Source organism: Hermetia illucens, chromosome 3 (genome assembly GCF_905115235.1).
Source record: "Hermetia illucens chromosome 3, iHerIll2.2.curated.20191125, whole genome shotgun sequence".
Lineage (NCBI taxonomy): Eukaryota > Metazoa > Arthropoda > Insecta > Diptera > Stratiomyidae > Hermetia > Hermetia illucens.
Window position 1 is genome coordinate 86,786,146 of NC_051851.1, and position 12,852 is coordinate 86,798,997.

The 12,852-nt window shown below is 38.5% G+C and overlaps 1 protein-coding gene across 5 annotated transcripts in view; it reads left to right on the forward strand.

Moving 5' to 3' along the window:
• LOC119651895 (GTP-binding protein 2) overlaps window positions 1-12,852 on the forward strand; it is a 60,226-nt gene that overhangs the window by 32,425 nt on the left and 14,949 nt on the right. For all 5 annotated transcript variants that reach the window (XM_038055720.1, XM_038055717.1, XM_038055721.1 and 2 more), the window contains exon 2: window positions 10,441-11,953. In XM_038055720.1, coding sequence (XP_037911648.1) covers window positions 10,445-11,953 — 1,509 coding nt within the window. In that variant the 5' untranslated portion in view covers window positions 10,441-10,444. The remainder of the gene's footprint in view (window positions 1-10,440; window positions 11,954-12,852) is intronic.

Genomic DNA, 12,852 nt, shown 5'->3' on the forward strand with positions numbered 1-12,852 from the left:
TGATAATTTGAAGCATTTATCAAACTTGATAACACGTCATTACTACATATCTGTGTACACAATATCGATATTTCCCGTGGAATAAGTAATATATTTAATTCACAAGAATTTTCTTGTTAGAAAATTTTATGATTTTGATTGCCCAATCGTGTTTCGCTTTATCAGGAGTGCTCACAAATTATTATTTTTTTTTTTTTTTTTTTTTTTTTTTTTTTTTGAGACCACCAACTAAAGAAATTAAGAGCCTATATTCTGGGAGGCGGATAGTGTATGTACTCATAGAGCTACGATCTCACTTTAGCACTCTTATCCGATCCTTTCTTCGGGAATCGCTGCGGTCCACATACCCTTAGCAAATTTCATCCTTTCTGAACAGAAATCAAACGTTCATTCAATTTATTAGGGTTCACATTGTCACGATAAATCGATTTCAAACGTTCTTTCTTTAAACTGATAAAAGGGGCCTTAAGGTTACGTTTCCTGTTCATTCATTTGTAAAGTATCTACCCAGTTTCTTTTTAAGGTTTTGTCTAAAACTAAATCTTATTAAAATCGATCCACTGTCTATTTTGGATTTTTAATAAGAATATGCTTCACTTTCGTATTCATCATACTTATTGTTGTGCAAGTAATAAGCCTTCAGGAGTGAAATAGCACCAAGATAAAAAAAAATCATATTGAACCAATCGAATCTATCAAGTAAATATAGCTTTCATAAATTCCCAAGTTCGAACCTCTACGGGTACAATCCGCTACTTCCCTATACATATCATGGTCTACTATAAATAGTCTTTTGATGACCCTTTATCCTTTCAGAGTCCTTACATATGAAAAAACACAACAATGAATCTTGTAAACAACGCAACGCTTACAACTATACATATTACCAAACGCATTTTTCCTCTACTTACCTCGGTAAACCTTTCACTCATTCTGTGATCGTGATGTTCCAGTTGAATAGGCTGCTAATGCCATTGACTTACAATCTCTCATTGTCAGCATCCTTTGCAAAGAATTCTAAACATCTGATTTTACGTCGAGGTGCACCAATTCAATACTACTATTATATATAGGTTTTGCAAGTCTGATTTAGAATTTTTCAAATCAAATTCCGAATTTTCCAAGCAATTTCAGATTTCCAAACTGACATCAGGTTTTTCCTAGTCAGTCTTTTATTCATTTATTTACTCCAGGATAAAAAGCGAATATTTCAATTACTGATTGTATATATAATACAACCTTTTGCAGTTGTTTGCAGGTTAAATTAAAACTCGTGAAACCCAGAAAGCTAAGCATCGAGACCCGTTCTGTGGTTTTAACGAGGTTCAAAATGGGAATTTCACCTTAGAAACTAGCACAAGGACACGGAATCTCACGACACATCGTATATAAAATTATAAGAGAAGGAAAATATAGGTCGAAGACGTTTGACATGATCAAGACGGGATCGAATTATTCATATCTGCATTAAGGAAAACCCAACTATTTCCATCAAAGCTGCTGCCCCTAGATCGAAAAAACTTATGAGTATAGAAGTGAGCAAAATAATAGTCCATAGAAGTTATAAGGAATCAAATGTACCGGTTATTTCTCCAACCAACAAGAAAATACGTTCGTTGTTAGCAAACATTCACATTTCGAAGCCTTTCAACATTTGACAAATATTTTATTGAGCGATGAGAGTTCGTTTATTGAAGGCGGAACCTACGCCTACATCCAAAATTGTGAGAGTTAATGCCTGTAAAACCAAAAGCATGGCCACATCTCGATCCTGCTTCGGGGTTCATTTCATACTATAAGACCCTTCTTTTTCGTCCGCCTTTGGTCAATAGAATTGACGGATTTGCGCTCAATTTAATTCGTAGTCATGTTGTGCTCTGCGAATTATATAACCTCTGCGAGCCGCTTCGGTCACGCTGCTTCCAGGGCAGATTTTCCCCGCACTTCCCACATTTCCAACAAGTGTCAAAACTAATACCGGCTTCGAAAATACTAATCAAGATCTTTCATTTGATATCCCATATCCCATTTGATATCCTCGTGAAATGCTCCTCAAAATTTAAACCTGACTCCAAAGAAACTGAATTAAATCAAGTGTCCACTTCTTACGGGGATTAAATAGCTTTGAGAGGGTTTTTTTTTTACGAAATTATTTGTGGGGGAAGGCATGAAACAATATTTCAACGTCTTTCCCAATATTTGAAACGAAAGTTCATTTTGACACTTCAATGTTTTAATGAGCTACTGAAGTTTCGGGACCTGACTTGTGACGTGGAAATTGCAGTGCGTTTGAATTTGGTTGAAATTTTAAATGCTGATAATTAAAAAAAACATTTTTTTGCACTGATGAAACGAAAAGGCAGGTCTTAATTATTTTAATCGCTAGAAGCAACGCAAGATTGCACATAGTTAAAAAATACACTTTTTTTTTCTTTTAGAAAAAGATCTTTAAGTGTTTTATTGGATTGCATCATAGAAATTATTTCCGTCATTAGTGAAAATAAGGCGGGGAGTCTATTGTCGTAAATTGAATATTATTGCCGTACAAGGCGTTCAGGTGGTCAAGATCAATTATCCATGCAGTGGATCTGATAGCTGTGGTTATTACGGTATCTATTTCGCCCTTCTATCTAGGTGTTACGGATGACTTTTTTATGGATCGTTTCGGTTTTTACTCTCAGCTGATTTTTGAGTCTCTATTATATACGGTTGCATTCGCCCCTTAATGGAGCATAGTCTTGCAAGCACGCCTACCAGCCATTTTGCACGGCTCGCTAAAATACGCTTCAACTCTTCTAGGACTACTCGAGATAGTTGCATTTCTCCTTTACTGCTCTGCGCTAAATGCTCTTCGGGTGGCACACTCATCAGCCATCTTGGGAGAGTGGGTTCCACTGCAACAGGTAGCCAGCAATGAATTTGTCGCCTTTCCTCGATGTGTAATCTACTCATTGCCACTTCTGCCTCCTGATCAACTCATCCACTGGTAAGAGGCCTGTGCGCCGAAGAACTTCGCTCGAAATAGTATCAGATCAGCATATCCCAATGGCACGTCGCATACAAATATTGACGAAAGATTGCAACTTTTGAATAACAATGGTAACACTTTTACTGTGCTACCCCTATATAGCAACACAAAAAGAAAATTAGCACAGAACAAACCATACCGCCTTTAGGGAACCTCCCCTGAATTGAATTGTTCATATAAAGCATCCTTTTCCAATGTATTGTCAGTACATAACACTGCATAATTGTGATGTTCCTTAAACTGGATCGGTTTCTTGCAGATCCTGTTGGAAACTGGCTCGAAAATCAATAGAGCTCGCCTTTCGGTAACCGTCAGTAATAATCTGACACCGGTTTAATGTCTTTTGCCATTTGGCTTTCCAGAATACAAAAGTGCAACGACGCAAGGGGAAGAGGAGTATTCTTCAGGGTCCCACCATCTCACTGCATAGACCCAGAATGTTGCTAGCCCACACATTTTGTTTTTGCTTTTTAGTTACCTTTTACGACAAGCAGGGAGAGAATGTATTCTTACACCCTAGCCATAGGGCGAAACGCTTTGCCAATTTAGTTGAGATTGGTCCCGTTTGTTGGTAGAGGTGCCCTAACACCTGATTCTATAAGCTCCTCTGTAAGGTGTGAAAGTTTAAGGGGATCATCCCATGTGAAGGCTGTTTTTTCGCTTTTTTTTTAATTTTTTGTAAAGGACTGGATGAAGGTACAAATACGAATTTTTCACCATATATTTATTGATATCTTGAGCATGCGTAGTTTTTTGCAGCCCGATAGCATAGTTCATTATTGAAATACAGAGCAATATGTTCTGAATAAGTCCTGAAAATTTCAACAAATTTCGTTGGATAGATTTTGGGCTATGGTGGCAGCAGATTGTCACCATGCCGTTTTGAGAAAAACGCATTTAAAAAGTAGAATGAGATTTTTAGCCATAAAATCTAGTCCATAGACCTTAGATTTCCTGAAGAAACACAAGTAAAGCCTTGGCTTCCATTCTTGTGATTTTAGCGAAGTCATTCGGACGGATAAATACGCACTTTTTTACGACGATCGACATAAACCCGACATGTGACATTTTACCTGTTTAACACTGTAATTTCCGAACGACTCCGAATATCAAAAAATCACTTTGCCCATATATTCTACACTATATCTAGGTACAATTGATGCAAAAAAATCGATTCCTCGGCTTCGACACACGGGATGACCCCTCTAAGCAGCTGATATTTTGAAATTTGCACAAACTTGCCTTCACTCCTCTCTGTTTCCGTTTTTTCGTTAAAATAGAACAGCTAACGATTACGACCTGAATTAAAGATAAAATTTAACAGCAGAGTTCATAGCGTTATATTCGTTTCAAAAGTTCTATTCTCTATTATGCATATCAATCCCATTTTTCGCCCTGGGACCTCTACTGCCTTTTGAACGCGTGTCTCTCATTATACCGTGTATGAACATGAAAAGGAATGAATTCGTCTTGACAATTCAAAGCCGTTTTTGCAAAAATTTCCTAAAAAGGGGAATACTATGAAGTGTTGCCTTTCATTATTTCAGCTTTGTATCACATTGGTAGAGTTTTCATGATTTAAAGTAATAATTAATTAACAAATTCGATATAGAAGGCTGTACAGTAACTCCAAGTAAAATATGTAGAAGTACTGTCTGCCTATCATATGCATGCATATAACCACACACCCCTTCCTCTTCCCTCAAAAATTTAATAAAATGTTTTATTGAGTTAAAGTTTAGCAGAGAGGGTTGGTATAATTGTTTCGTGGGTTATCAAATGAACATTTTCAATGAATACTTTCCTTATGAAACAAGGCCCTGGAAGGTGCCAAATATTACAAACAAAGAATTCTGGGAAGTTTCCTTGAAATTCAATAAATTCTTTATACTTTATTCATATAAATGCAAATGTGTCACTTATTTTGGTTTACACGTTTTGAAGGGAATTGCATTTAAAGTTGAGAACTATCGGTAGTGATTAGCGAAGCAACCCATTTCTCAAATGAAAATAAATGGAAATTCATTTGGCTTTTAAAGTTCATATTATTATTCGAGTATTTCAGAGTATATACTAGATTACGATGACCCCAAACACCAAGGCTTTTCAAATATCGATCATTCAAAGGCTAGTTGGTGCACATTCACTTTGATATTTATGTATATCAACCTTAAAGTTGATTACCTCCGACGTGTAACAAATAGTTGAAATAGTTTTCCTATTTCTTCTAAGATTTGGAAAGCCGATCGGATATGTACCAGCAAATACTTGCCACCCATAAATTTTTTGAAATTTGCTAATGATGATAGTACAAGTTTCTTGTTACTTCAAAAACATTCCTATTTATAATTCTATTGCATGGTGTACAAGGAGTATATTTATTTGCACTACAAAAATGTTTACATGAAAACCGGTTGATATATGAATATTAGTTACCAGGTGGGTTACCTATACAAGTTTTACTTTCAATCGAATCGGAATCACAGCTTTACATCCTAAGCTTATGTAGTCAATCAAACTGCTGCGCCTCTGGGCTTTGATCACAAAACCTGTTGAGTCCCGAGCGATCTACTACAGTGCGCTACTCACTGATCTCATTCACTTCATTACGAGGTGAAATGAACTCCCCTCAAAATATTTATTTGCCGAATCCAAATTGACCTTGAAGCTCAGATGTATTTAGACTGAAATCTTCCGTATGCCTCTGATTTGGGATTATATTTCACACCGGAGCCACTTTGGCGTTAAGACACTCCGAAAACCAGTTTTCGTGCCTCCTCATATGGAAATTGCAACGTCGATTGCCCAACTACTATGTGGAAAACGAGGCTTAATGCATCTAGGCACATAAAATTAGGTGAAACATTGTTCCAAGTAAACCTGCACTAGATTGTGGTAACATTATATCATGTTTGATAAGACTCAGTACATTTTTTTTCATTTAATTGCGTTTATATGCATGTGCGCCCGAGCAATTGAGGCTTACGTAAGAATTCACCTTAGAAGCTAACTTCAGTTGTTAGTGTTCGGCAAAAGTGAAAGTAAACATTTTATCAATTGTTGGCAAAGTATTGTTGTCTTGCTTGCAACTATCATATTGAATGCCTGTGCGTGGGTATCATATGGGTATTGTTACAATGGAATTATATGGCGTGGTCATGATAACAGGCTTGCCTCACCGTCTTTGAGGTATTGTTTGAACAGATTATTTTTCATTAGCACAATTGCTGAAACATAATACTTCAACTCATTGCAAGAATTTATTCTTTTAGATTCTCTCGGTCTGTTTCAACTTTTTCCGCCCTTGAAGCTACCTCACGCCTACCAAACAGATGTATGTGGTTTGGAGAATGAGAAAGCTTTACGAGAACGTCATTCAATTCGTCTAATACCTCTTTCAATGTTCTGTGCGTCTCAGATAGTTAGTATCTCTGTCCTATTTTAATAATTTTTAAAAATTTAAAATACCAACAGGATAAGCCTTTAATGTAGATGCCATTATATCGCTGTCAAGCCTACCAAACAGGAAATATGAAAAGCAAATAATAGTTTGATCGCACATGAAAAGACGAGACATTCCAACAAAGATTCGAGAGAATCAATCTATAAGGAACTTCGATTCGCCTCTGGATAGGATCGTATGGGATGCAGTCTTTGGTTACTTTCCATTTATTTGGTCCGTTTTTTTTGTGAATAAAACACATAATTCCAAGCGAACCGTAATAGTTATTTTATTCGAAATATTTTCCATCGCTTTCTACACATTTCTCCCACCATTCTGGTAATTTGAGAATACCACGCCAGTGTAATTGACTGTCTTTGGAGTTGAACCATTCAATGAGCCATTTCCGCAAATTTTCGAAGGAGTCGAGGTGCTTCTCAGAAAGTGCGTGGCCCAATAAAACAAAGAGGTGGTAATCCGATGGGGCCAGGTCTGGTGAGTAAGCCGCATGGTTAAGCACCTCCCACTTTAGTTTTTCCAGCGTGTCGCGAACTACTATCGACTTATGCGATGGTGCATTGTCGTGGAGCAAAATCACCTTCTTCTGTCTTTCTCGATATTCTGGTCGGTTCTCCGCAATCGGCTTAAATCTTTCATTTCAATTTTTCATTCAATTCAATTTCACTAGGTTTCAGCAGTTCAAAGTGGGTCACACCGGTCTGGTCCCACCACACACCCAACATGACCTTCCGACCGTAACGATTTTTTCGTGCCGTCGATGTCGATGCTCCACCTGAACTCACCCACGGTTTGTTGCGTTTAGAGTTGTCCAAGACAATCCACTTTTCGTCGCCCGTAACAATTTGATGGAGAAAAGACTTTCTTTTGTATCGTTGAAGCAGCATTTCACACGTCACTTTTCGGTTCTCCATTTGTCTCTCGGTCAGTTCATGCGGCACCCACTTTCCATACTTCCGAACTTTTCCCATGGCTCGTAGACGTTTCGAAATTGCTTGCTGTTGAACTTCCATCTGCAAGCTGTCGTTGCGTTTGCGTGCTGTCTTCGTCCAATAATGCTTGCAATTCGGCGTCATCAACGCTTGCCGGAGCGTGCGGCGTCGTTCAGGTCGAAATATCTATTTTTGAAGTGCCGAAACCACGTTTCACATGTTCGAAGTGTTAATGCACGATCGCCATAAACTTCCACAAGTGCACAGTGGCACTCGGACACTTTTTTCCCTTGATTGAACATGAAAAGCAATACAAGGCGCATATGCTCGAAATTCGGTACATACGCCGACATATTTGACGCACAATAAAAACTTGCTGGAGGAATTTTTTGGGGAAACGTCAACGCAGTTTAGACACTGGACAACAACTAAATAAAATGACAGGTATGTACGACCAACAGCGACACAAAACATAGAACGCCATCTACCGAAAAAAACGGAAATTAATTAAGAGTACACCTGGTACTCTTGAAAGCTCTCAAATATGGACTGAATATATTTCAAATTTAATAAAAAGCAAACAATCATTTGCATTCAAACTATGATGTTGAGTCTGCATAACGTTTACCTTGATATTCCTTCTGTCTAACCTGCACCGCGGTCTTGTTGGAGATATCATATGCAAATTGTAATCTAACCTACCTCTAGCCAGATGTAAATAATAAATCTGCCACACGAAATATCTTACTATTGAAAACACAAATACAAAGTGATTTAGATAATAAATGTCGTATTTCCGGAATCAGTCGATCCCTCCTTGCGAGGGAGACACTGAAGAAGGGAACAATTGATTCCCGAAACATGCTATGTGTTACATCGCCACATAGACAAAAAGGAAAAGATCTTTGTTTTCGTTGCTTGAAATACTGACTACTTAACTCCAAAACACCAAGTATGATACCACAGCGTCCTTTATTGAAGCTACTTTTCCTAATCCATCACTTGTTTCTAGCACCATTAATGAACAATTTCTTTCGTTCCGTCTTTTTCGTCCTTGCTATCCGATTTATATTTTAAGCACGCCTATTCCGACTCCTTTAGCTATGTAAAATAGCTACAAAAAGCAGATGCTTAGGTACTCAAGCACTTTAATTGTGTAGTCTTACTAACTTTTGGATTTTCCCCCGTTATGTTGGTCAAATGCGTTAAATTCCTCTAAGTCTGCCTCAGCAAGCGACTGTATTCGAAAAATGTCACTCATTGATGAGAAAAAACCGCACTTACGCAGAATTTTATGTTGCCACGTGGCTTCTATTTTCACTCAGATGTATTGGAGATTCGTGATGTTGGTCCTAGAGGGATTATTGAGCTAGAGAACCTTGAGTATTCGAATTTTGGACGACCGATCCCCATGAAACAGGCACTATCACTGTCAATGGCAGTGACCTGCCCAGAAATGAGCGATTTAAATATCTGGGATCTATCAGCCAACGGAGAACTGTGTTAAGAAATTGCTTCACGTATTAGCGCAACCTGGATGAAATGGTTGTCCAAAACTGTGTGATCTACGTATCAACGAACGCATCAAATCTAAAATTTATCGCAATGTCGCCCATCCTGTCGCCCTTAATGGTGTGTATGGAGCGTTGGCCGACTACAAAGGACAATAAAATGTGTCTTGCGGCAATCTAAACGAATACGTTGCGTTGGACTAGTGGCATGACACGCCTTGATCATATGCGAAATCAGGATATCTGCGATAGGGGTTGCACCGATCATCGAAAAATTGCGAGAGAGGCGTCTTCGATGGTAAAGGAAAGGACCTTGAGGATCGACACCCAACACTGAAATGAATAAAACCATTAGTTCGAAAATTTTTGGAACTCATGCACTTATTCAAATTGTTAATTTACACACTGTAGGAGGCAATGTGGTCAGCATTGCATTCGCCCGAGATTATTATCTTATGTGCTCATTCACAGCTGAGTCGACTGTTATCCGACGTCAAATAACAATACAAATTCCTTCGACCTTCCGTACGACAGCCTTGTGCTCTAACCACTCAGCTATCCGGTAACAGTTTTTGTAAGCTGAAAAATGCTCCGTTAACTGCCAACTCCCGTGCACAAGCTCTATCTCCAATCCCCTTCCCTTTTTATCCTTTCTCCAGTTCAAAAACGGGGTCCGCTCTATTGACCGCGCCATTTTGCTCGATCATATGCCTGATTTAGACGAAGTCAAGAGACTCTCAAATCATCATTTAGGATATTAAGCCTTCGCTGCTCCGCTCGGCTTTTTGATCGTTTCCAGTCGACTTCGATGCTCAGACCAATTTTGGCAAGTGAATTCTCACCAACGCGAATTACATCGAAGACACCTCTTTCCACCATCGCGGATATCCTCATTTCCGATGTGATCTTGACTATTATGCTACTGGTCCAACGCAACATGTTTATCCCCATTAGCGGAATTTGTCTCATTTCCTCGCCTAGTTTATGGATCTCGTGAATCTTTTAAACCTAGGTTGTCTATTGATCTATAGTATTTCACATAGATGTGCAACTATCGATATTCCGAGGAGCACTTGTTATCTTCTTCAATGCGTAAATTTATTAAAATCCTGCAAATGTGATCTAACAAATATCTTCCAGTTGCATCACAAAATGTCTCAAAACCTAGTTTTAAATTTCGTCAAACGTGTCAACTTCTATTTTGGATGTTGTCTTCCGCAGAACCCTTGATGCCAATACCGTTTGTCGAAACCCAACTGTTGTTACGACAGAGTATATGCTTGAATCTTATGTTGTGAATGCAGTAATACTAGTACTAGTCTTCCACCACCAAAAGATCTCATGGAAATGGCTTACATGATGAACCAACATAATAATACTTATCAGAGAAACCAAATCCAAAGTTCAACAGCTTTAACTTAAAAGCATGCTATTCGATCAGTTTGAAATAATTTTTTTCTGATATTAAGTCTACTTAAAAATTCCTAATAAAATCTTCTCTTCTAACAGAATCATGGCGTCATTCTTCAGCCTCTTCGATCCAGCGCAGTCCGATGAGGTATACGCCAGTGACGATGATGATATGAACAACAACAGCAATAGTCAAAGTGATAGCGATAGCAATAGTAACTTCTCATGCAGCCCAAAAATTGAAATTGATTTCGACAAAGGAAGTCTTCCACCCGAACCTCAACAAGGAAATGTCGAATATAAATTGAAACTTATCAGTCCTTCTAAGCAGCGTTTCGAGCACTTGGTGACACAAATGAAATGGAGGCTACGAGAGGGTCATGGAGAAGCTATATACGAAATAGGAGTCTCGGATTCAGGACATCTTCATGGATTGGCTGACAATGACATGACTGCATCACTGCAAACACTACAACAAATGGCTCAAAAGCTCGGTGCATCTACGACAGTTTTACGAAGGAAATCATTAGGCAATAGACGTTCTGTAGTTGAAGTCCTCGTGCGAAGGATTCCGGATGATCAACACAATATTGAAGTTAGACTTGCAGTCCTCGGCGGTGCAGATGCTGGTAAATCTACACTATTAGGGGTACTTACTCAAGGCGAATATGATAACGGACGAGGGCGAGCCCGTTTGAACATGTTTCGCCATATGCATGAAATTCAATCTGGACGCACCTCATGCATATCACACGAAACTTTGGGCTTTGATGCTGAAGGAAATGTCATAAACTACAAATATAACGAAATGATGACGTCCGAAGAAATAAGTGATCGATCCACAAAACTTGTAACTTTCATGGATTTGGCTGGACACCGGCGATATTTAAAAACGACGGTGCAGGCGCTGTCGGGATACTCCCCACATTATGCAATGCTAGTAGTGTCAGCCGTATCCGGTTTCAGTGTTATGGCAAAAGAGCATCTCTCACTTGTCCGAGCCTTGGAAATGCCATTTTTCGTGGTCATAACAAAAGTTGACATCAAATCGCCTGACGACACCCTACAGGAGCTCAAAAATATCCTCACATCTGTAGGTTGTCGCAAAGTCCCATTCGTTGTTCAATCAGACGATGACGTGCTCACTGCCGGATCAAATTTCTCATCCGAAAAAGTTGTTCCCATATTTTGCGTTTCTAACGTTACAGGAACAGCATTGAACCTTTTAACAGAGTTTCTCTATGTCCTATCTCCCGGAATAAGCAATGCAGAGAAAGAACGACTTGAGCAAGAAGCAGGTGAATTCCAGGTTGACGAAATCTTCCGAGTAGCAGGAGTTGGAAATGTATTAGGAGGCCTTTTGGTGAAGGGAGTTTTAACAGAGAAAATGCGAATGCAGTTGGGTCCACTGCGGGACGGTTCGTTCATGCCAGTCGTTGTACGATCAATCCATCGAAATCGAGCGCAATGCCGAGTGGTACGAGCTGGCCAGAGTGCTTCATTAGCATTTACACAGAATACTAAGCTTCCGCCGCTAAGGAGCGGTATGGTACTGCTATCAGATAATGGAAATGAGAACGATTCTGCTCCGTATGGAACCTATTTCTTTCAGGTAATTGATTTTTGCGTTAACTTGGTAAATGAAAAACTCTAAATTTTGTTTTTGTGGTGGTAACAAGAGAATGTTTTTATGTAGACTGTAGCCTGACTGAAATTTTTCCCCCTTTTTCGTTATTTCACAAATACCATAAATCGTTTGTTTGTTAGTTGTTCATATATATAATATCATACTTAAGTATTTCCTTGTAAGATTCGCCCATATCTATAAAACATTCAAAGAAACAATGTTGAAATCAATATCCAAGAATTGTGCGGCTACGAAATCTAATATAGTCCGAGAGCCGGCAATATGCAGATCTTATGTATAAAATACATGAACAAAATTTTGTATTCTAGCATCTTAAGTCATCGAATACATGGAGCAGCCACATCTCAAATTATAGGGTTTCATGTATAGAACAAGATTTTATATGGTTGGAGGGCAAAATTCATCCGCAACCCCCTGTCATCTCCCAACAAAGTTTTTTTTCTCACTGGTCATCTTTCTCTATCAAATATATTTATAACTTTTTGTTCATTGAGCTACAACGATAATTTTCTAAAATAAAGCTTGGAATGTACACTATTTACAAAAGTAGGCTCCTACTTTTTCACCCATAAACTTATGCCATCTACCGAAATTATTTCCATTGGGGTTATTTCACTTTATCTAATGCATATATTGAGATTTTCCTCACTCAAGGCCAATATTTTTTTTTTAACAACTTTAAAGTGTTTACTATTAAAAAAATAGGCTGCCTCTGCTTTTCCAACCGCAACAGCGTCTTTTTCAATAGTCATCCTATTTTATCGTTTAGCATTCGAGGTGCGTGTCATTGAAAAAAATAGGCTGCCGCTAGTACATATTATCTATAGTATATCCAGCAAGTCTATTACTGATAGCAATTTTAG